General features: G+C 36.0%; 5 protein-coding genes across 6 annotated transcripts; 2 read left to right on the top strand and 3 right to left on the bottom strand.

Annotated features, from left to right (window-relative positions):
• Positions 1-2,026: 2,026 nt before the first annotated feature.
• On the top strand, positions 2,027-3,706 carry LOC664488 (uncharacterized protein). The gene is made up of 6 exons (XM_970490.4): positions 2,027-2,267; positions 2,320-2,531; positions 2,581-2,643; positions 2,693-2,965; positions 3,112-3,293; positions 3,340-3,706. The coding sequence occupies exons 1-6, from the start codon at positions 2,204-2,206 to the stop codon at positions 3,455-3,457; spliced, it is 912 nt and encodes a 303-aa protein (XP_975583.1). The 5' UTR covers positions 2,027-2,203; the 3' UTR covers positions 3,458-3,706.
• Positions 3,597-23,603, bottom strand: LOC135267179 (uncharacterized). The gene is made up of 4 exons (XM_064359121.1): positions 23,375-23,603; positions 23,251-23,325; positions 3,826-3,932; positions 3,597-3,777 (listed from the first exon to the last, which is right to left on the bottom strand). The coding sequence occupies exons 1-4, from the start codon at positions 23,420-23,422 to the stop codon at positions 3,696-3,698; spliced, it is 312 nt and encodes a 103-aa protein (XP_064215191.1). The 5' UTR covers positions 23,423-23,603; the 3' UTR covers positions 3,597-3,695.
• On the bottom strand, positions 5,746-8,907 carry LOC103312745 (centrosomal protein of 112 kDa). 2 transcript variants are annotated; one of them, XM_064359118.1, is made up of 2 exons: positions 6,105-8,906; positions 5,748-6,045 (listed from the first exon to the last, which is right to left on the bottom strand). In XM_064359118.1, exons 1-2 carry the CDS (start codon positions 8,837-8,839, stop codon positions 6,030-6,032), a joined length of 2,751 nt encoding a protein of 916 aa, XP_064215188.1. In that variant the 5' UTR covers positions 8,840-8,906; the 3' UTR covers positions 5,748-6,029. The 2 variants fall into 2 exon arrangements, with proteins under 2 accessions (XP_064215187.1, XP_064215188.1); XM_064359117.1 differs by having other exon boundaries at positions 5,746-8,907.
• Positions 8,973-12,699, top strand: LOC107397833 (uncharacterized). Its single transcript, XM_015979499.2, has 2 exons — positions 8,973-10,778; positions 10,906-12,699. Exons 1-2 carry the CDS (start codon positions 10,758-10,760, stop codon positions 12,472-12,474), a joined length of 1,590 nt encoding a protein of 529 aa, XP_015834985.1. The 5' UTR covers positions 8,973-10,757; the 3' UTR covers positions 12,475-12,699.
• On the bottom strand, positions 17,095-17,914 carry LOC664495 (cuticle protein 64). Its single transcript, XM_970496.5, has 2 exons — positions 17,772-17,914; positions 17,095-17,722 (listed from the first exon to the last, which is right to left on the bottom strand). The coding sequence occupies exons 1-2, from the start codon at positions 17,781-17,783 to the stop codon at positions 17,174-17,176; spliced, it is 561 nt and encodes a 186-aa protein (XP_975589.1). The 5' UTR covers positions 17,784-17,914; the 3' UTR covers positions 17,095-17,173.
• Positions 23,604-23,944: the final 341 nt, after the last annotated feature.

Below are 23,944 nucleotides of genomic sequence, written 5' to 3' on the forward strand. Positions count from 1 at the left end.
GGTTGCCCACTTTAAAGACATTTAATAAAGTGAAAGAATCTTTCATTTACCATAAATTGTCTTTCTTTTTTAAAAAGCAACTTTTATTCTATACTACAGGTATACAGAAAGTATCAGAAATACGTTTGTTGTAATAAAGCTCATTAAGAACAACAACTTTTCGATATAACATTTTGCAGAATTCTGATTTATTATTTTACAGTTAAAAAAGTTCATATGAAAAAAAATTATTTAATTTAATTAATTGTTTTTTGATGCTTCAGATTATATTTTTTTGACTTTAGTTAGCGGAAACGACACTTTTTGTAACATTAAACAAATACCTATTAAAAAAACCAACAATAATTAATGTCTAACGATGTGCAAAATAATTGAGAAACTTGTAAATTTGACAGTACATTAAAATAGGCATCCTAGGCAACAAAAGAGCAACAATCGATACCGTTGCTAAGGAAAACAAATTAAAAAATATATAAAAAAATGTTGTTTGAAAAAATCTAACCTTTTTTGTACTTTTCAAAATTCTTCACTGCCAATGTAAAACGGGAACTTCTAAATATTCATATTAAAATTACTTTTTTGCTCCAGTCTAGGTAACTTGTTAAAAGAAAATCTAGTTTTTTATTAAAAAAAAATCCAAAATCAAATAACCTCTGCTAGCAGCTAATCAAAGAACTGCTGTATGAATATTTTTGTGTCAGTCCCTCAAGCTCTCAACAATAAACAGTGGTCACGTGATAAGTTAATCACGCATTTAATTGGGAATTAAATAAATGACGCATCTGAAAACTACTTCTAAGTGTATTTTTGAATTTTTTGAAGTTACGACCTTTTAGATTTGTTTCATTAACTCCAACTTGGTATTTTTTTTATTCTTTTTTTAGCAAAAATTTGATTATGAAATAATGTCATAATAAATTTGTATTAATTGAGGAAATTTTTGCTGGACGTTTAAAAACGGGTGATGGGATGGAAAAAGTGGAAGAAACGAATCCGTCATTGGCTTTCGTTGTGAAAAAAACGTGCATTTATTTGTAACCCTTTATTGTGTTTTTGTTTTTTTTTTGTTGGTAACATTTTCATTCTTTTTTTTAATATGTGAATCCTAGATTATAAACACTATTTTAAAACACGTTTCCACTAGCAACGCGTTTTTACTATTTTAAAACACGCTTCCCATAGCAGCAAGAGGGTGTCTATGTTTAAAACTCGCATACGCTCGTTGCATAATGACAGCCCTCGAACTTTAAACTTATGTTTTCGCACTAAAATTATTTTATGTTATTATTTGAAATTTGTTTTTTGATTTGTTGTCAATTCCGGTTCTCTTTTAAGTCAAACCCAGAAAAATAATTTTTTTGTTTTTTGGGTAAAAACATTTAAATCAGTTATATCAGCATTTCTAGACATAGTTAAGTCTATCTTTTTTAATATTGTTCCGACAACATTTTGTTATGAAATTTTTTGTAATAAATGTCTTTTTTATTATTGTATCAATGACCTAAAGGGCATTAGATTATTAGAGATATTGACTTTTTTTTAGATTATAGCTATGTTTCTGCTGCATATTTTGAAAATAATACCCAATAAAAAAACAAAAGTTTTTTTTAATGGAACAGCTTATATTTTTTGATGTAGTTTTTTACACTGCTGTTTTTGAAATAATTTGATGTCAACACTTAAAAAAAATCACATAAAGACTAAGAATTCTAGAAAAGTAGGATTTTCATCATTTAAAAGTAAACTTTAGTGTTTCTTTTTTAAATATTATTAAGTCATTCTGTATTGTTAAAATATGGTGCATAAAAGCAACTTTAAGCTAAAAAAATAGTATCTCTTGTGGTATCTCTAATAAATAATAATACGCAAGTTATAGATTTATTCTGGATTGATGCGACAGCCTGTATAACCGCAACACAAAATTGTGCTTATTTTGTTAGTGTGAACGTGGCTTTGTGTTCGGGTGTTTCCGGAAATTGAGAGAGCTAGGTCCGGTTTGCGAAATCTTGTTGGTCCGAAAATAAACATTGCGCCAGAAATTCCTGGACGTCCTCCAGCAGCATGATCAGCTGATTTTTGAACTTTCCATGTCCCCATTGTTTATATTTTCGTCCTGGATGAGTTTGCACAAATCGGCCGCCTCGTCTGTAATTGTTATAAATCATTTTATCTTATCGTCGCAGTCTCTAACTAGCTTTCGGCGATGGCAGACGTAAAAAAAGTGCTCAAAGAGGCCGCCATCCAGATCGGATCGGGGGGCTCTGCAGGTAACCCCTCCCTCCTGCATTTACCCCAATCATGCTTGGTTTGTTCGCACAGGCTTTGTGGAGGTTTGCATAATGCATCCCTTGGACTTAGTTAAAACCAGGCTGCAGATCCAGAGCGGCAAGTCCCTTACTAAAAATGACCCCAAGCACTATTCCGGCATCTTTGACTGTTTCCGGAAAATGTACAAATACGAGGGCTTGACCTCCTTCTGGAAAGGCATTCTCCCCCCGATTTTGGCGGAGACCCCCAAGCGAGCCGTCAAAGTAACGCTTTTTCCGCCGCATTCTCCCGGTTAATAATACGATGTTTTAGTTCTTCACGTTTGAGCAATATAAGCAATTTTTTTTGTTCGGCTCACCCACACCCACACCATTGGTAGTACAATCGGGGGGCGTTGTAACACTTCTTACTTTTCTCTTTACAGACGTTTTCTTTGGCCGGTCTGGGGGCCGGCGTCACCGAAGCCATCCTAGTCAACCCCTTTGAAGTAGTTAAAGTTACTTTGCAGTCTAACCGGTCTGTAGGCAAGGAACTGCCTAGCACCTGGGTTGTGACTAAGGAAATCATTCGGACTGACGGGCTGGGCTTCAGGGGGCTAAACAAGGGGGTTACGGCCACAATCGCCCGAAATGGCGTTTTTAACATGGTCTATTTCGGTTTTTATCACTCTGTCAAAGGCTATTTGCCCGAATTTGAGGTAAATCAAAGATCAAACACTGGTTATTATCTTATCTCGCGCTAATTTTAACATATGGGGGCGAACTATCACTGTTGTGTAATTACAATTCGTTATAGTGACAGGTGGCGCCATCACTGATACGATAACACTGAACTTTCTTCCAGGATCCGGTCAAAGAATTCGTCAGGAAAGTAGGTATAGGTTTTACATCCGGTACTTTAGCCTCTTGTCTCAATATTCCGTTCGATGTCGCGAAGTCGCGCATTCAGGGGCCACAGCCGGTCCCTGGACAGATTAAGTACAAGTCCACTTTAGGTTCAGTTGCGCTAGTTTATAAGGAGGAAGGGTAATTTTCCGTCCCTGGTCTTCCAAAAAACATGAGTATTTTTTAGATTTATGGCCCTTTATAAGGGGCTGCTTCCGAAAGTATTACGTTTGGGGCCTGGGGGGGCCATAATGTTGGTCGTGTACGACTACATGCACACGTTTTTGACTGCGAAGCTGGCCTAAGGGACAAACAATTTTCGTATTTTTGTACTTTAGATATGTGGTCCAACTACCGTTTATTCAACTAGTCTAAAAGTGGGATGGTTTAATGCAATACGGGCTTAAGTTAGACTTGAGCAAGAATCCAATAAATTTAACTTCGTGGAATGTTTACGTGCTATATTTTTATAAAGTGGAAGTAATGTACTAGGTGTTTTGTTTATATTAGTATATATTTTTAAAACTGGAATAAAAGAGTATTTTACAATTTGATGTCTTGTTTTTCAATGTGGCGGTGTAGGTTTTGGAGTTCCTTTTTCAGTTTTTCGCAGATGTCGGAAAGGCTGGGGAAAAAGTATGAGAAATGTGGAATTTTTAACATAAATGCTTACTTTCTTTGGTATTCCTTTCTATCCAATTCTCTTCCAGTCTCTGTAACGGTTTGGGCACTTTTTGTATCGGCAGTGACTTGTATTCCAATCGATCGCGAGTTTTTTATCTGGAAATAAAACGCTCGAATCATTTAACAGCTTAAATGCACATTACTGTCAAGGTTTTTATGTGGGAGCCCAAATTGAGGAATCAATTTCTAAAATTTAACAAACAGTTCAACTTCATGTTTTTAAGCCAGTTTTGAAGACACTTTCAACGCATTTTGGGTTGCAATAGTTTTACTTGTGATTATTTTGCTATTTCAGCTTATCATCTATCTCAGTTGTGTAGCCACAGGTTTTTTGTCCTGTTTTACGTTTATTTATTTTCATATTTCATAATAATAGTATTTTATGCAACGAGCTTTCAATGAGGCCAAGCGAACGCGACGGTCGTAACGAGCTACATACACGATTTTCTCTACAACTAGCATCTACGATACTAATGTCATTGTATAAGAGAGAGAAAAACATTTTAAAATTCTCATAGATAAATGATTTTTGGTCCCCTGAAAAGTTTGATCATTAAAATTTATAATTAGATGTACTTTTTTTCTATAATTTTTATAAAAAAAATACTACAAAAAACTAAGGCAATTCAGTCATAATGGAAATAATACTTATGCATTTAAAAATTAATATTAAAACTACGGATCTGTAAGAGTTAGGATACGAAATGACGTACAATTAAAACGTTCCCGTCTCCGATAGTTTTGTTAATGTCGCCAGAGAGCGCAGTTTTTCCATTACCGTCTATTATATGTTTTCAGAGCAATTAATTTAAAAAAGTCGTATTAGTATAACAGTTAGTACAAGACAAATAAAAACACACAGGCAGGTGGAGCATTAAATTCTCAATAGTAAAACATAAACATAATGCAAAAATTTTATCGTAATTTGCTATTATTTAAAAAAAAATAAAACTTTACCAGTTTGCACGCTGCCCCATATTTTTCAAAACTTTGCGAATACGGTTACAGATGCAAAAAAAATGTTTAGAAGAAAGTTGTAGAGAATTAAATTTCCTACAAAAAAGTCCGCGAGGCCATTTACCTGTCTTCAACCATTTAAGCCCCAAAGTCGTTCAAAGACGCTCAAGCCGCAGATTTGCTTCATTTTACTGGTAGTCAAGTATTGGAAAGTTAAATTATACCTAAACCGTTGAAGATAGAAATATGATGTCTCGGACTTTTTTGTAGGAAATTTAATTCTCTACAACTTTGTTTCTTATACTTTTTTTATAAAATCAACCGTATTCGCTGCGTTTGCAAAAGTATAAGTGGAGCGCAAGTTGATAATTTTAAGCAATAATTCTTTGCGTACGCTGGAAATACGGATGAAGATACAAAAAAATTGTAAGGAACAAAGTTGTAGCGAATTAAATTTGCTATAAAAAAGTCTGGAACATCGTATTTCTATCTTCTACAGTTTAGGTATAAATTTAACTTTCCCTTACTTGACCACCGGTAAAATGAACGAATCTGTCGTTCAGGGTTTTTTAACGTCTTTGGAACCTAATTATTTAATCATTGACGATAGAGATATGGTTTTGCGAATATTTTTAAAGGAAATTTAATTTTTTGCAAATTTTCTCCTAACATTAAAAATACGGGACGAATTTTAATTTTTTTCTCATATTTTTTATGAAAATTTTAGTCAACTTTTCTGTCTGTTTCTCGTTTATGAACTTATGAAGAGGCATTATAGCAGAGTGAATTAAGCAAAGCAACATTTATTAAATTGTTATTTTGAATTATTATGCTGAGTTTTTGCTATTAAGTGATAGGAAATTGAAATAGGAAATTAACCATTACTTATGTTTTAAACTTTATTAATACCAACATTATACAAATAGTTAACAAGCAATAATATAAACTTAAAAAGCACGATAATGAGTGTCATTAAATAAGTAAGATCTTTGTAGTTATTTACATAATTTTTTAACAAATGGTGCAACAATATAAAAACTTATTTTCAACATAACGCTATTTGGTCACGTGTAATAATAAATTAGACTATGATTTTCTACCGATTCCTAGAGATGATACTTGTTCCCGTTAATGGTCAAAAAAGCCTCCGTTCTCCCCGACTCCAAATTTAAAATTTTAGCATTTTTCGAAAGCGTATCATCATCCTCGAAATCTTTAGCTTCGAGTTTCGCGTAATCAACCGGTGGCGGTTCTGGAACAGTATAAGAAAAGTCCTCTGTATATTTCTCAGGCACATAATGACTCTCATACCCTGTATATTCCGTCGCGGCTGGTTTACTATCAAAGGCGACTTTCGTCTTCTTCACCTTGATTTCAGACGCGCTGTAATCAAAATCGAACGGAATCGTCAACGGTTTGTTAGACTTGTCCAGCTCTTGCAACGCCCCCACGCTAATAATACCGGAGTAGAGCGGCTGAACGACTTCGGAATTTTGCGTGGCGGCTTGTTGTTGCTTCACGGGGAAATTCTTCCCGAAATTGTGCTCAAATCCGGGGGCTGCCTGCTGATGCTCGCCGAAGTAATTAGGAATTGATAGAAAGGCACTAGCGTGGTCGATCCCTTCGTATAAATTCGGAGCCAAGTTCTGGGCTTGTGTCGGTGCTACGAAAAATCCCTTGACTTTCTTCAAGGACTGTTTTTCTTCTTCTTGTTTCGTTTCTTCATTTTCTGGTTCTTTTTCTTCGTCTGTTTCGCAGTCTTGTTGCACCTTTTCACTCTCTTCGCCCTGGTTGGGGTCCCCTTCCTCCAGACTGCGGTAGTAGTTTTCGAGGTTTTGTTCCGTTTTTTGCTTCAAGTTATTTCGGTCGTTTTCGAATTCGTGTTTTACGTAACCCTCAATGTCTCCGGTGTAGAAAGGCAGTTTTTCTTCTTCGTTTTCGTAATCGAAGTAAATTCGGAATTTATTTCCATCGTCTCGGTTGTAATTAGCGTAATGATCGTTGACGGCTTTCTGTTCCACTTCTTTTTTGCCCTCGTCGTAATCTTCATTCTGGCCTTCGTATTCTTCCCCTTCTTCCGCATTTTCGCGATAAACATTTCCATCAACGTCATGGAATGCGATTATTTCTTTCTCGTTGGAATCCCGGCGTTTTTCTTCGGGCGTATATCCCGTGTACTGCTTTTCTCGATCTAGAAATTCTTGCCGAATATTTTCAAACTGTTTGTCGTGGTCTTCAACATGAGGCTCCTCCTTCTCCAAATTTTTCTCTTCCTTTATGTCTTCACTTTTGCTTTCTTCGCTCAAGTGTGGCAACATTTCGTAGTCAAAATTTTCCTTCTCGTCAACGTCCACGATTTTAAAAGGCGCAGGGGTTGGTTGCTTCCTCAATTTCTCACTTATCTCCTCCTTATCTTCATGTTTTTGCAAAAAATCGTCCTTTATGTCTTCGTATTTCTTGTGATTTCTTTGAAAATTTGAGGATATTTCATCATCGATGGTCCTGTCAACGCCCTTAACCTCTTTACTCGTGTCTTCAGGGGGAAGAAACTTAAACTCCTGAAACTTTTTTTCAGGATCGAATTTGAGACTCTTGGTGAATTCGGTCGGTGGCACTTCTTCAATTTCTTCCTCTTCCTCCTCTTTTTTTGGCTCATCTTTCTTCGTTTTGCTGATCTCTTCAACATCATCCTTCGGTGACGCACTTTTCAAAGATCGTTCTTCATTTTCTTCTTTATGGTTTTTCAAGTTTTCTCTTTCAGGATTTTTCAAATGGAACACCGGAGCAGGAATTTCCTCAACTTCTTCCTCGTAATTTTTCAAGTTTTCTCTTTCGGGATTTTTCGAGTGGAAAACCGGAGCGGGAATTTCCTCAACTTCTTCCTCGTAATGTTTCAAGTTTTCTCTTTCGGGATTTTTCGAGTGCAAAACCGGGGCGGGAGTTTCCTCAACTTCTTCCCCGTAATTTCTCAAGTTTTCCTTTTTGTAGTAATTATCTCTCCCTCTCTGAATGATTTTATCTAGCCGTTCTAGAGTCAGGTATTGTTTTTCGGGGCCAACAGCTTGGTAGGTGATTTTTTGCGGGGGCGCAAGTTGATGCGCTTGTCGCCGTGCAGTTTCCGCATCCGCTGCAAATTTTTTTTTATAATATTCCAAAATGTGTCTATGAAGCTCAATATTTTGTTTGGCTAAATCACCATTAACGTCGTGAACTTCCAAAAGTGGCGTCTCATCGATGTTCAAACTGTGGGAATTAACAAAAAATTTCGGAGTTGAAACACTTCGAATACTGTTATGGTGCTTAGGTTTCAAATCGTACTCCTCGTATTTCGATAATGGAATATCTTTTTGGAAATTTTCTTGCGAATTCGCTTGCGGTGCTAGAAACTTATAGCCATGTTCTGCGGTGTAAGGAGAATTATCCCAAAACGTTTTAAATCCTTCTTTAAAATTCTCTTTCGAATGGAGATAATCGTAATTAATTTCACGCTTTTCCGATCCGGAGTCAGTCGAGTAATCCGGGAGTTCGATTTGGACCTTTTCCGGTAAATCTAACCTTGCGGGATAATCCTCATCGTACTCTCGCAGTAACTGGACTTTGGAGGGCGGTTTTGGGGGCGCTCCGGGTTTCGCCGGAGGCGCGGGCGCCGGAGCTGGGGCCGGAGCGGGGGCAGGTGCCGGAGCGGGCGCCGGAGCCGGGGCTGGGGCCGGTGCCGGAGCCGGGACAGCAACCGGAATTAAAACCGGGGCCGCTTTCCCCGGAGGTGGTAAAGTCTGGACGTTCTTTCCCCAGTTGAAGGCGACATTGAATGTTTTTTGCACCGATTCTGTTAGTAGTTGCGGGGCTGGGGCTGGTGCGGGGGCTGGGGCCGGGGCCGGGGCCGGAGCTGGGGCAGGTGCTGGGGCTGGGGCCGGGGCCGGGGCTGGTGCAGGGGCCGATTTTGGCGGAGGCGCCGGGCCCACTGCCTTCTGTCGGGCGAAGACCGGTCCTGCGATTAGGTTTGCGGGCACTGCGGCTGTGAGGACAGTCACTGGGGGCCGCACCATTGACGGCCGTTTGTGCACGTCATAACCGAAAAGGTCTCCGATGTTTGTTAGCCATGAGCCTATCGTTCTCTTTCCACGTTCACTGGAGTCACTAGTTTCACTATTTACAGTCACTAGGAACAGGAGAACACAACAGATTTGTTGATTTATGAGCATTGTGCCATGCTCTTGTGTCGGATGTTATTTGCTAAAATGCATAAATCGTACTAAGACTCGGGTTCTAAAACAATTTCACTTGTCACAATCGATTTATTAGAGAGAAAGGGTTTTTTTTCTTCTTTGACATTATTGCTCGCTGTATTGTTGCGTTTTTCGCGAAAGTCTCTATTATTACATAAAATTGTTACTTGATTGAATGGGACCTGCATGCATCAATGAACATTTGTACTGCGCGCTGTCAAATCTCCAGACCACAAATGTTCCATAAAATTAGATACAACAATGGCTAGATTACCATAATAACAGGTTCGGTAATAAAGGCTGCTTTCAGTGCTCTCCTTCCCAATAAGTCATTTAGTCACGTCGATGGACATGTAACTCCTTACACTCTTATTGTTTTCCCTTTCTTTAAACGGTCATTATCATACCGCATCATGAATATTTCAATTGGAATTAAAAAATGAAACTGATCCTTGTTCCAGTTCCGCCTATTTCTTAACAAGCTAAGAATGACCGACATTGCTGGGACCCATACGTGCCGTGCATTCTGTCAGCAAAGAAAGTTTAGCGCATTCTTGCGGCGTTTGTTGTCGACAAGTTGGAGCTCACGAAAAAAGGGCCCGAAACAAAATTTTACCTCATTTCAATAAACGATCGCTTTGCATACATAGAGAAAGTATAACGCAATGTTTTATCGTTTTTACGGTCAAACGACAGATGCATGTTTTATAAAACAACAAAAATTGATAGTGTAACAATTACATAACGACCTAAACTGTGGTAAAACGCTAAAAATTATTCCAATGCAATGCTAAAACAACTTTCGCTAATAGCAATTACTGATCAGTCTACTACTCCCAAGCATTATTTCAAATCCCAACGTGGGTCGTTTTTATGTACTCGCGATTTTATTATTTATACCATAATTATTATAATTGCGGGTAATTTTATAAAAATGTGACGAATACCATTTTAAATGTCACTCGTTTCAGTGCTAAGACTTAATAAATCATGGGTTTAATTTAAAATGATTTATTACTGCACCCATTTCACATGTTGCTTTAAAACCGCCATAAAGAACAATAAAGTGTTGATTTTTATTTGGCTTAGAAAGGATATTGTTAAATTGTCTAGAAATTTTGCTTAAGGAAGTACATTTAATGTCACCATAGTAATTTCACCAGGATAATTGAATTTTTTCTTCTTATTAAATATGAAAGGTGTCGACTGTTGAATATTGCTCCACTGTAACCTGAAGCCAAACACAATTATTTTTGATAGCCGTTTAACACACATAGTCCGTTCTGATTTACATATTATTGTTTCTTTTGTCGTGAAAAAATGTATTTGTAATCGTAGACAGGTAGACGTGTGCTTTCGGTCAACGATCTAGATAATTTCAAGTATTGGTTTCAAGTTTTCTATGTCGTTTCCTTGAAATTTAAATAAAAACAAAATCTGGCAGTAAATTGCACAAAATGAGCGAAAGAAAAGGTGTCACTAATTACAATTGCAAACTCATAGCAGCAATTAAATCAAAAGAAATGCATCTCAAATTGGTAAGTACTTTCTTCGACACTGACATTTATTAATATTAAACAAGGCACAACTATTTAACATACAACCCTCGTCCGCTAGAAATTGTTTGTATAAAAACAAAAAGAAAGTGCCCGTTTCGTTTTTGTTATTGTAAACCTGCAGTGTGATGGTGTTGGTTTAGTTCTTTGATTTTTGAATACAGTGTGTTACAAGTGCAAGAATGAACATGAGGATGTTTATGGTACGTCTTAATCTATTACTCAGCACGAAAGACTAATTGATTTGTTAACAAGACTGAAAAATTAATTTGTTTCAAGCACAATCGTTTTGCAATACGCGGTAGAACTATAAAATTTGATTCATTCCAGGCATGTGTTGTGCTAATTGCCGTTTATGCCAACACTGTAACGGCCGAAGCTGATTTACAAGAACAAAACGAAAACCAATACATAAATCCTGTCAACGATTACGAACATGAACATCCGACCAAAGAACAAGATAAAAGAACTATTTTTCCCAGCCACCATGGATGGGCCAAACACATCGGTATTCACCCATCTGGGTTCAAATACGTCATCGGGTACGGACCCGTTGACCTGAAATACGTACCGGTGGTAAAACCTGTCAGTATTAAGGCCCATCCTCACCACCACTACCACCATCACAAAGTTCACATAAAACGGCCCGTGGTGCTTAGGCCACTGCTGCCCGTTCGGCCGGTGATTCACCAAACCGGCTGGAAGCCGGTGGTTCCCCTGGTTAAACCAGTGCATGTTAAACCTGTCCATCATGTTAAACCTGTTCATGTTCACCACGACCACGTTAAACCTGTTCATGTTCATCCTGTGCATGTTCACCACGACCACGTTAAACCTGTTCATGTCCACCACGACCACGTTAAACCCGTTCATGTTCACCACGACCACGTTAAACCCGTTCATGTTCACCACGACCACGTCAAACCCGTTCATGTTCATGTTCACCACGATCATGTTAAACCCGTTCATGTTCATCCAGTTCATGTTCCCGTTAAACCAGTAGTTCCGATTGTACCATCAAAACCTTTAATTCCTGTGGCACAACCCGTACCATTAGTCCCAGTTGCCCCAGCTATCAAACCTTTGCACCCAGTTCCAGTGGTACCACCCCCTGTATTCCAGATAATCCCAACTGGTCCTGGAGGGGTACCATTACATAATCCCGCTTTAATTGGACAATATGCTCCTTTTGTGCACCATCAACATCAAGTTTTTGTTCCCCAGTCAGTGGTACCAGTACATGCACACCCGCAGCCACCCCACATACACCCAGGAGTACCAATCCACGCACACCCTACACATATTCACCCCCAAATACCCCACGTACAACACGACGTTCAAACTCCTTTACTCCCCCATGACCATCCCATTTTCCACCAGCACCCCCATGCCCACATTCCCGACCATCCCCTTGTGCATCAACACCCCCACGCCCATATTCCCGAATTTTACCACCAACAACACGTTCCCGTTCAACATTTACACCCAGAACAACATCCCGAAGTGTTCCACCAACCGGAAGTCCCAGTTCCAGATCCCGCAATTTTTCAGCAACAGTTACCCCATGACCCTAATTCTGTTTATCACCGCCACCCTGATCCACCACTACCCCAACATGCCCCAACTCTCTTCAACCAACAAATAAACGGAGATGTGCAACACCACTTTAGTCAAAATATTCAACATGGGGATTCCGCTACTTCTAGTATTATTTTACAAGGAGCCATTCAACCGGGACATACAGACGTCCAGATTCCTTTACATTTACCCCATCATCCCAATTATGCGCCAGATGAAGGGAGACATTTCCATCCAGGAAATTTCCATGATCCTTCACAACATCCCGAAATTGTGGCTCCGAATATTTCACTGGAACCGCCATTTACACACAAGAAATAGGATTGTTTCTGTTATGTTTTAGTATTTATTTTTATAAAGTGTAAATAATTAAAGTGACACGAAGTTATCGCGCACCGGGTGCTTGTTTAAGCGAGTCTGAAAATACGGGGATATTTTACCAAATGTATTCTTTTTATACTCTTGTTTTTCCAATGTACAAATGTAGGATGTATTTTTGTAAATAATCGCTTCAGGAATGCAGTCAATAAATCTGTGATTAATGTACCGATTATTTTTTTAATTTAAAAATCAAGGTTTTTTGGCCAAAATTGGCATTTCTGTAAATGCCACTTGTGTCCGGCTTATTTATCAAACGAATTGGACGCTAATGAGCCATTCCGAATCAGTGAATGAGAAATGTGATCGTTTTTGGCTAACAATGCTAATGTTTTAAAACATTTCCGTTATCTCCGGCTTTCCTCTTAGCCCCATTTACACAATTATCCATTCATTAGATCTGCAGCAGTTCCAAGAGGCACCATTACGTGCAGCAATTTTTCCAACTCACCCTTTCACTTTTTGTGAAATATTTCGCACCTATAATAGGGTTTTTGCAATTTTTCTCAATAATATTGCGCTATTGTGACCACACCTCCCAGGAATCCCACTGCGACATTTGTATGAAATTAACATTTCAGATTAAAATCTCCATTAAACAAAAAGTGAAAGGACACGAAAATTTTGATGAATGAAATTGATAAAATAAAAGTTTAAGCTGTGTTAAATGATCCCGTCTTTGTTCTAATTGGCACGTCATTTATCCAACGGATGTTGCATATTACGTGGCCATTTATCTCCGCGTTACGAAATAGTTGTATTGACATACACGCATGAAGAAAGAGGACCATTTTGGTCTCATGTCCACGCATAACGATAATTACGGTTTTATGACGCTTTTTGTTTCAATTTGAGTAACGTCTGTCGACCTTACAGCGGCCACGACTAATCCGAAATTTAATAACGCAATTTCATTTTGTAAGCGCTGTTTTCACGCATAACTTGAATAAATTGTCCTTATAACAATATCTGGAATAAATACCAGTCGGTGACGAAACTATCAGACACAACCAAGTGTTACATTTTTTTTCTACAGTTTCGTAAAGACTTCCTGGCCAAACCTCCGCAGACGGTTTTGAAACTCGTCACAATTTGTCGATAACCAACCTGTTACAGGGTGACCCAGACAAGAATCGACTTGCGTAAAATACCCGCAATGATATAAAAATGAACAAAAATTATAAAGGCAGCTCAGTTGATACTACAACACTGATTCCTGCGGTTTTTTTATTTCGAAGATTTGGAAATAAAACTTTGAAATATTTTACTCTGCGTAGTAAAAGATTTATTGCAAAAAGGCTTAGTAGCTTGTATCTATTTTTTGGTCAAAATTAAGGGACTAAAGAACTAGAAACAACAATGTTTTTATCGTCTAAGTCTTGAATATGCAAGTACATTGAACGTTTTTCGCATTACTAGAACTCTATTACTACTAGACGTAAATACCTGAAGTAGAATTGCGTTATATGTTATAAGAAAAAATGCCTCTTTAAGAAACTCCAGTGACTTCGGGTTTTCGCTGTTTGATAGATAATAATTAAAGGCAGATTCTGGTAATCTCTTTTTGTTTAGTGATTGAAGTTTAAGAAAATCGTATTTTTGCACATAATTTTGATTTTTTTAAGCAGCGGTTACAATAAAACTTAGAATAATTGTCAAAAAGCTACTTTATACGTAATCAGTGTTCGTTTCTTCAATAATTTATAAATTTTGATATTAATAAACTGATAGGTAAAATAATCTAAATTCTAAGTTTTAAGTAAGATTTGCTAAGAAAATTATAACATAAAAATATATAATATATAATATATAATATATAATATATAATATATAATATATAATATATAATATATAATATATAATATATAATATATAATATATAATATATAATATATAATATATACTTTAAAAGAATATAATAATCTACTACTTATAAAACGTTATGCCTAGGTATCCCCTAAGTATTTAACACCCACTTCCTAAGCTTAATATCTGATATGCTAGACATAGACTAAAAACAATTTTTGACGAAAAGATTTGATTAAAATTTGTTTCTAAAAAAACTGAAGGTTTTACACAAAAAAAGAGTGAACAAACCCAGTGGCGTATTTAGTGAGGGGAAATAAAAAGTGTAGCTGCCCGTAGATGTTATTTTATTACACAAAAGGATTTAAATATAATCTTTAGTGATAGTTACTGTTTTCACGTTGCGTTTATTATTTTACTTAGAGCCGGTTTATAGAAAGAGCTTTATTAAATTTTAATCCGTTGTTAAAAGTTTACAACGCGAATAGACCAATGAAATTGTTTTAATTCGGTCACGTGATTAGTTAATCACGCATTTAATTCCAGATTAAATTAATGATGCTTCTATAAACCAGTTCCGATTTAAACAGGGTGATTCTTTTAAAGCCTACATTAAAATTTTCTAATTAACTGTTTCAATACTGTAACAAGGTCGCATTTTAGCGAATTATATTTAAAAAAAATGTTAAAAATGTAAAATAGTTATTAATTTTGGGAAATGGATAAATAATTTACATTTTTTAGAGAAAATGCAACTTTAGAATTTCTATAGTTTTGAAACAGCTAGAATGTAGCAACCAAAGGTTCGAGGAGTCTTTCAAATGATTATGAATTTTTTAAAATGGTTTTCAAAAAACGGCTATAACTCAGTTTTTTTAAATGGAGCACCTCTATTTTTTAACGGCAATTGAAAGAACATTGACATTTATAGTGACTTTCATTAACACGTCCTATAACTATCTTTTTCAGTTTTTGATTTTATCAAAAAAAAGTATTTTACTTCGTAATTTTCATCGCTAATCGAGTAGACCTTGCAAAATAGCCAACAATAATTATTATTTTGTTTTTAGCTGATTCATTATCGAGTAAGCTGTAAAATATATTATAACTTTATAACTTAGAGACAAATCGAACATTTCTTTTAATTAATAACACCACTGTATCGTATTTTTCGAAAGTTTATTCCGGTTTACTCGATTAAAAATTAAAATAATGAGCAAAAATCATTTTTTTAATAATAATGATAATAATAATAAAAGCCTTTATTCAACAAAAGAATGTGTGGAAGCGAAGTCTAGCTAAAGCTACTCTACTTAACCTCTCACAAAATAAAACAATAACATAGTTCTTTTAAAATAAACCGAAAAACCAAAACTAGAAATAAAAGGAAAAGAAAAACATAATATAATATTAATACAAGAAAATAATATATTTTTTTTAATAATACTAATAGAAAAGATATGTGTCTTGAATAGTGAATACTATTGAAAAAATGTAAAAAATAATAATGAATAAAATAAAAATACAAAATGAAACAAAACAACAAAAGAATAATTATTTGTAATTATTTCAAGAACTGTAACGGATAGCCCTAAGGTATTTATATTTTTTGTAATTTATTTTTCTCCCTGTTAGTGTCCCCTCTTTTTAAGAGACACTAATGATGGGTCATTGTAACCCGACAGGTTCTACTTTAATTTGAATTTTGAATTTTACCTGTGGGATGGACTTTTTATCCTTAGTCATTGATTGCCATTAAAAAACCTATGCTGTAACGCAATTTAAAAATGCGAATTCAAAAATGAAATAAAAATATGTTATTTTTATCATTTAAAATTTCAAAATTGGCACTACTTTCTCATTGTTTCGTAAGTTCAGCTATTTTGATAATAATTTAGTTGATTTAGTCGATTTAGATTGTATACAAAATTTCCAAGCTCTAGCTACGTTAGAAATTAAAAAGTTCCCAATGTAGGCCCTAAAAGAACCACCCTATCTTTAATGAAATAATCTAGCGTTTAATTTTTTCCCTCTATATTTTACAGTACGAGTAAAACCGGCGGTTTTATGTCGTTTTCTCACAAAATTCACAAAATATTCGTTGGCTGAATTTGAAAAAAAATATTTTTTTTCTTAAAATATTATTTTCTTGTGAATTTATTGTCTAAAGAGAATCTGAGAACACTTAAAAATGCGTTTTTTGGCATTTGTCCGTTTATAGAATTATATCTATAGAATTATAGAATTAAAAAAAAATACTTCTTGGCATTTGTCCTGTTAAGTTGTTTTTTGATCTTATTTTACTTAATAAAGTGATTTGCAGCGATTGAGTCGTTGAATACTTAGTATTGTGTTGCTTTGACACTGTTTTTTGTTAAATCTGTTGATTTTATAAATTCCTTCATAGAAATTATTGCCAAGTCAACCACATCGCTTTATTTTGACATTGTTTGTAAAATAAATACGTTTTCTTTTTCCAAGATTTAAAAATTTTTTTGGTAGCAAATATGTCCAAATATTGTTTTCTAGATCAAAAATCACTCAACCAAAGAGATACTTAATTTTGTTTGAACTCATCGTGTGGTTTTTTTTGGGCGGTGGAGACTTTGAAATCAATTTTCAGTACTCTGACAATGTAGGTAATAGCCCGGAGTTAACGGTAACTTTTGCACTTTTGTGTTAACCGTTCTATTGTTCACTGCGTGGATAAAGTATTTTTTTGGGTATTTGGCGTCGGTAAAAGGAAAACCAAAAATGTAATATAAAAATTAATTTAATCTGTCATCGATTATACAATATGTACAATACAAATACTTTTTAAATTATTAAAAAATAATTAGTGGAGGTATCCTCCGTATCCGTATCCCAAATGACCTCCGCTGTAGGCAAGCCCGTGTCCAAGACCCAATCCGCTGTATCCCAAGCTGCTGTATCCCAACCCATGTCCAAGTCCAACTCCGCTGTATCCCAACCCGCTGTATCCCAATCCTCCGTAGCTCAGACCGTGTCCGAGGGCAAGAGGGGCGGCGTAGGACTTGGCGACAATGGGGGCAGAGACGATGGGGGCGGCGTGCGAGATAACGGGAGCGGCGATGGCTTTAGTGACGATGGGGGCGGCGTAGGTCTTGGCAATGACCGGGGTGGAGACAATGGACTTGGTGACCACGGGGGCGGCAACCACCGACTTGGCGACGATGGGGGCGGAGTAGTGGGCCACGGGGAGAGAGTGTCCCAAGCTCAGGGGGGCAGAGTAGGCCAGGCCGTGGTCGGCGTAGCCGATGCCGCCCCCGTAGCCGAAACCGCCATATCCCAGCCCCAGGAGGCCGCGCTTCTCTTTCTTCTCCTCGGCGGCGGAGACGACGGCCAAGGCGGCGACGAGGCAAACCTGTGGGGGCGGTTAGAGTGTGTGTGGAGGGCTGGGGGTGGGTACTTACTAAGAATTTCATGGTTGGGTTAGTTGACTAAACTGGCAAATGCACAATCGATGTGTGATGCAGATCGAGGCGACGACATGGCTTTATATAGCTAGGTGGTAGGGTTTTGGTCGGTTTTTTTAATCACGTGTGATGGTGTTAAACTAGATCAAAACATCGTGTATGAATCGCGCCATTCAATTCCACCACGGGACAGAAAAAGAGACCGTGAGGATCAATGTGATTGTTGTTTTAGTTGGTTTTATGTAATTGCGAGTAAATTCGTGAAGGGCAGCGAGGAATTGACCCACTTGGTTGCGAAATCGGTTTAGGAAATTGCATAAAAACACCGAAGGTTCGATGGGGCAATTCCCGATCTTAATCGACTGTCCTGGACCGGGCCAGAACTTTGTGGCATAACGCATTGGCCAATTAATCGAGCACAATGAATCTTAATTTTGGGATCGAAATGTTACCTCATTATGAATTTATAAAGGAGGTGTAACATGTTTCTTTGCCACATTATGAAAGTGATACCTATTATATAAAAGGAAATTATTACATTGTGGGCATTTTCAGGCCTGTAACCGGTTGCCATTTTCCAGTTTTCTGGCGCACTTGGTAAATATTTGGAAAATTAATAGCCCGGTTACTAAATCGCCTACAGCCAAGCCCGACAAATGTATCGACATGAAGATCGTAAGTTATAAGTAGATTAACATTAAATTATGCCGCAACATTAAAGATGATTCTAACCGAATGCGTGTGCAAGCGGTGACAAAATAAATTTCAGTCATGTCGGACTAAAGACGTTACACTTTACATAATATTTAATAAACCAGGTGTTGTAAGTAGAATATTTTAGCTATTATTTACTTTTGGCAATAAAACTAATTTCAGTGTTTTTCAACTTTCTAATTGGGGCACCACCTATATTTTTCACCATAATTACATTTGAATTTATTGGTACATTACGCTGAAAAAACATAATTTTAAACAGTAAACTGAAGGTTGATACACTCAAATTGCCACTTTCAAACTGAAGGTAATTTTTTGGGAATAATTGCCAATATAACGTGTACATTATTACAATGCTAAGGCAAATAAAAGTTTTACGATCGAATTTCTAAATCGCACTTTAAATAATTAATTATTGAAGTCTTCACAATTTGACTGTAGCACGGTTGTTAACGAAATGAGCCTCAAGGTCGGAAAAGGTCCATAATTACACAATTTTTAAAAATTAAACTGTCGGAGCAGTGCAAGTGTAATGTTGTAACATTGTCGAAATGTTTCTTCGTTTACATAAAAAACCAATTAAATCTGAGAACAGTATCGAAACGATTCAATTTTTCAGTGACTTGCTCAGTCGAGATTTATATCGCAGTTTTAATAAATTATGATTAATGGTCGGATGCGATTCTACAGGGTGGCCAGCTCAGCTCCCGTCTTCTAAACATCAACTATTTTGTACATGTTAGTTAAAGAACGCATTTTAGGAAAATACAGAGTGTTAGGGAATTATTTGGCAACAATTTGTATGTGACCAGACTCCAAAAACTGCATACTTTCTTTAAAAAAAATTGTTAACCCATCTGTTGAGAGCCACTGATTGGTTTATGGTAGTTTATTAGCAGTTATTTTTTTCTTTAAAGGAAGTGGACATAGTGGCGCATAGACGTTTGAAAGTTTTTCAAAATTGTAGCTAGCATGCTCATTTGTTTTTTATTCTTTTGGTTTTTTTTTGGAAAATTTGAAATAAAAGAATTACGACATGGACCAAGAAGTTAATTTACCTCTACTGTTTTATCAATAATATTAAAATTTAGGATAATTTTTATTTTTATTCTTTTTCAGCGATTCTCAAAATTTGAGACTGTAATTTATCAGATAGATTTTTTGGGAAATCTATGCATTTTTGATTTACATAATTTTTTCTTAATCAATTCGTTTTGCCATTCTCTATCTACCTTTAAATTTTTGCTAAACCCTTCCTTAACACGCTGTATTTTTTATTGCACAGAGTGTCCTAAAAGAGTAAGACATCATAATAATAGCATGCTTTTTTGTGCTTTTTAACTTCTTTCATGTCTTTAAAGTTTTTTCAAATCAGTTTGGAGATTACTGTTAATAAAACCAAAAAAAAATCTTTTTTACATTTTTAGTTTTAAAAATTAATACAAAATATAAACAGTGCTTTCTGCTAACATTATTGTCAGGTCTGTGTTGAAAAAGGTCCAGTAAACTTACTAATTAAGGGTGATTGATTTTAATTACTACAGAGTGTTTCCAATTTTTTTTTAATTTAGAACTTTTTATTTTGTTCATTTCAAATGGCAACTCGAACGAACATTTTTTCATATTACAACTCTAATGAAGATAAAACTTTAGACATTTTAGAGCACAAAAAAATAATAGTATGCAATTAAAAAAATTTATTTTATGACGTCATACTTTTTTGGGACACTGTAAAATTATTTTTTTTGTAATGTGTCCTGGAGTATAAATAACATGTACAAAATATCAAAACTCCAACTTTAATAAAAACTGGTCTAGGGAAGACGGGGGCTGGGCTGGACACCCTGTATAAGTAAAAAATCGGCTGTCATTTCATAAATTAATTTGGCTTCAAGACTTACGAGTGATTTCCGCCGCCCGATTACCAATCAGTTGGCCAATAAATAAAATCGGCCTTTCCGTTTCAGTGTGGAAATAAAGGCCACCACATTTTTTACGATCTGACATCAACAAATAGAAATGTGAGACTTCGGTACGTAATAATTATAAAATAAAATTGTTCCAGGTGTGAATGTTACATAAACGAGAAAAAGAATCCCAATAAATGGGACCTCACATTTGCATAATTTTAGCCGCAATAATTCTTTACAGACATGTAATTAAAAAATTTTTCACATCGTAAATTGAAACTTCCTGAACGCTGCGATTTTTCGCAAAGTGTTCGCGACCTTTACTCGCAATTTCTTGCAAATAATGCGAGCACTGGTAGTAATTAGTTTGATATTGAATTATACATAATTAGCAACTCATTGACACAGTTCTGAGACAATTCGCATCCACTTAAGCGGTGGCTTCCAGTAAAGGGTCATTTTTTGCCAACATTTGGCAACCGGAGCAGATTACAAAACGTTGCCCAATTTCCAGACCGTTCTCACTTTTTCGAATACTAATTTATTGGTAAAAATGGAAAACACTGCGATCACATTATATCATCTAGCGTTTTTATAATAACATCAATTATGGCATTTTATGACGTGTTTCTATATAGTTCGAGGCTAGTTGTGTAAAAAATCATTTGCAATTCGAATCAGGGGCAAGATGTTCGGCGGAAGCGCGCCTTGAACTCCTAATCTTTCCAATTTCGAAATTTCCAAGCAAATTGTTTCCGTTATCATTGCTCGTATGGATTTACAGCCGGAGGCTCCCATTCATTCAAGCTTCAAATTAAGCAAATGAGGTGTGGTCAACCGGAAAGGATTTTAATTATTACAACGAGCAATTTGTTGCGAAAGCGATGAGACATGTAAACCAAACTTCAAAAATGCCAAGCTGGAATTATGTCCAATAAAAACCGAAACTGATTGAAGCCGTCACGTGAAGTGGTGAAGATTTACGATCGAGCTGATTTGCATTATTATATAAAAGAGCGGCTTTTCTGGAGCGCTCCAACCTTGCACCCATTAATTAGATTTTTATTGCGCCGGTGAATGTGGTCGGCTCAGGTTGAATTTTTTCGACTTTTCTTCTAATTATTATAATAGTTGAGCTACCGTTTGCGCGTGATTCATTACGTTCAGGTGCACGCTGTGGAGTAACACAACGTAAGAGAGGTGTGGCTATGATGTTAGAAAAGATTAGATAGCGAAAGTAATAACTGCAAAAATGATGATCTAGATTTTGCGGATTTGTTCCCGGAGACAAAACTATTAAACGGTCGTGTTTTAATGCTTGTGTAATAACAATTGATTCGTTTATTCAACAGAGCGGAATTTTGTCGCTCTTATAAATGGCACAGTATATCAGATTTCAGGAGTAGCTGCCGAAGGTGTGGTGCTATGTCATCTATTAAGTCTTTCATAATTTCTGTTTACTCTCAGCTTGATTCACATTGAAATGTTACTTGAGGGCAGCGCAGGTTATTGACAAGAGCAAGTAATTGGCGATTTGAATGCAAATAGAAAAATTTGTTTAAACAACAAACTCCTAAAACTTGGTATTTCGACACGTATTTTCCTTTTTTTAGGAGACGCTTTCAATTTATAATAAGTGGACTAGGTGTTAACAATAAAAATATTAAGCAAATGTAAAGTAGATAATACTTTGAATTTGTGCAACTAAACACTCTTCTGCCTAAAAATATGTAAAATTATGATTTTTCGCAATGTTGGAGATTGGGAAAAAGGTGTCTGCAAACAATAATGCGATTTAGTCCGCTTATAAAAGTAATAAATCAATTCAATCTTGCTAAATTGTGCCAGTTTTTCGTCACTTGTCTTGCATAATTTTGCATGCAAATTTATAATTTAATTAGTGAATTCATTTTTCATCGATTGACTTTTACTCGACTGAATTTTTAACAAAATAATGGATTTTGAAAAAGTGAGCAAAAACAGCGAGCACCTTTCTTTGCCAGTTTGTACTTTATAATTTTGTGGTCTTGTGGTTTCAGTGAACAATTTAGGAGATTTGTCGTGCAAACATAATGGTTTTTGTAGTTTCTCGTTCGAATAAAACCGAATTATAATGATTTATTAGCAGTAACAATTAAAAATTTCGTTTGTAGTTACCATCAACTACAAAGTGAAAACGGTAGTTAGCGCGTTCTTATACCTACGTGTGACAATTGCATAAAAATTCGTTTTTATGTTGAATTTCTAAAACTGCAATAAATCACAGTTATTTTCAACAATTACGTTTCGATATGTAAGAGGAAGAAGGAAAATATACGCTTATTGGAGATGTCGCAGTATTTAATAATAATTCAATAAATTGTATAAAAGGAAACATGCCAAAGTATTACGGCAAGTTTTGCATCGACTATTGAGTGTTTTGCACAAAATGAGGATCATAGTGAGTCAGAGAATTAAGTGTTGCGTTTTTAGCAGTGGTGTTTCAGGTTTTGCTAATTTTGATTGGTTTAATGAGGGGCGAAGCGACTTTTCATAAAAAATTCAAGAAGAAATTTTTTCCATTTCCGTACTTTCATGACGAAGGGTTTCATTTTCACACACCGTTTCATGGTTTCGACGGCTTCGCCCACCACCCTTTCGGCGGTTTTGGTGGTTTCGGTGGTCATGACTTTTGGTAGATCACTTTTTTAAATAAATTGTTAAATTAACTCGTATTTTATTTTCTTTGCGGTGTAAAATAAAGAGAAAGCGAATTATTAAAGAATTCAATTTGCGATATTTACCAATTCATCCGGTGTCTCAGGAAATACCGGACTATTTTTCCCAATACTTGCATTATTTAATTCACCTACCTTGTCTTTAAGCATCTCGTTTCTCAGGTACTGTTGGAGCAACACGATGCATGTTGAAAGGTTGTGATCGGTCTCCTGAAAATAGTGCTTAGAGTATTTTTGAGTAATTTGGGAGTAATAATACTTTGAGTTTTTCCAACAGCACACAGAGCTTCTCTTCAATTGTAGCCATTCTTGTTAACTGTCGCGTGTCATCCTGATATCGATTATTTCATAAATTAGATTCATAAGCTCAACATGCAATCTCAGAACTTTTTAGTCACGGAATACGAAATCTGCCATCAAAGGATTATTGAACCCGCGCCGATTAAACGGCGAAAAAAATTGCAATTATTGCCACAAATCGAATTGAGGCGGTTTTTACAGATCGGTGACTTAATCGACAATTGGCCAATAATTTCAATATTTTCACAGTGTTCTCTCCATTCTTTCATCTCGTTTAATGAATTATCTAATTAAGATTTTTTTGAAATTGTCCCAAAGTGAACCAAATAGTCCGCAGTGGTACTTTTTTGTATTCTTTGGTCACAGAAATCGTCCGTAAAGTGACCGAATTAGTCCAAAGTGTGCAAGTGTGTTATGTTGGTTGCCTGGTATTTCTTTAAAAAATAACGCGAGCGCCAACGTTAATTTATCAAATTTCACGATCGTGTATTGTTATGCAAAATAAATAGCTATTTTTAAATGTGTGATG

Source organism: Tribolium castaneum, chromosome 9 (genome assembly GCF_031307605.1).
Source record: "Tribolium castaneum strain GA2 chromosome 9, icTriCast1.1, whole genome shotgun sequence".
NCBI classification, from domain to species: domain Eukaryota; kingdom Metazoa; phylum Arthropoda; class Insecta; order Coleoptera; family Tenebrionidae; genus Tribolium; species Tribolium castaneum.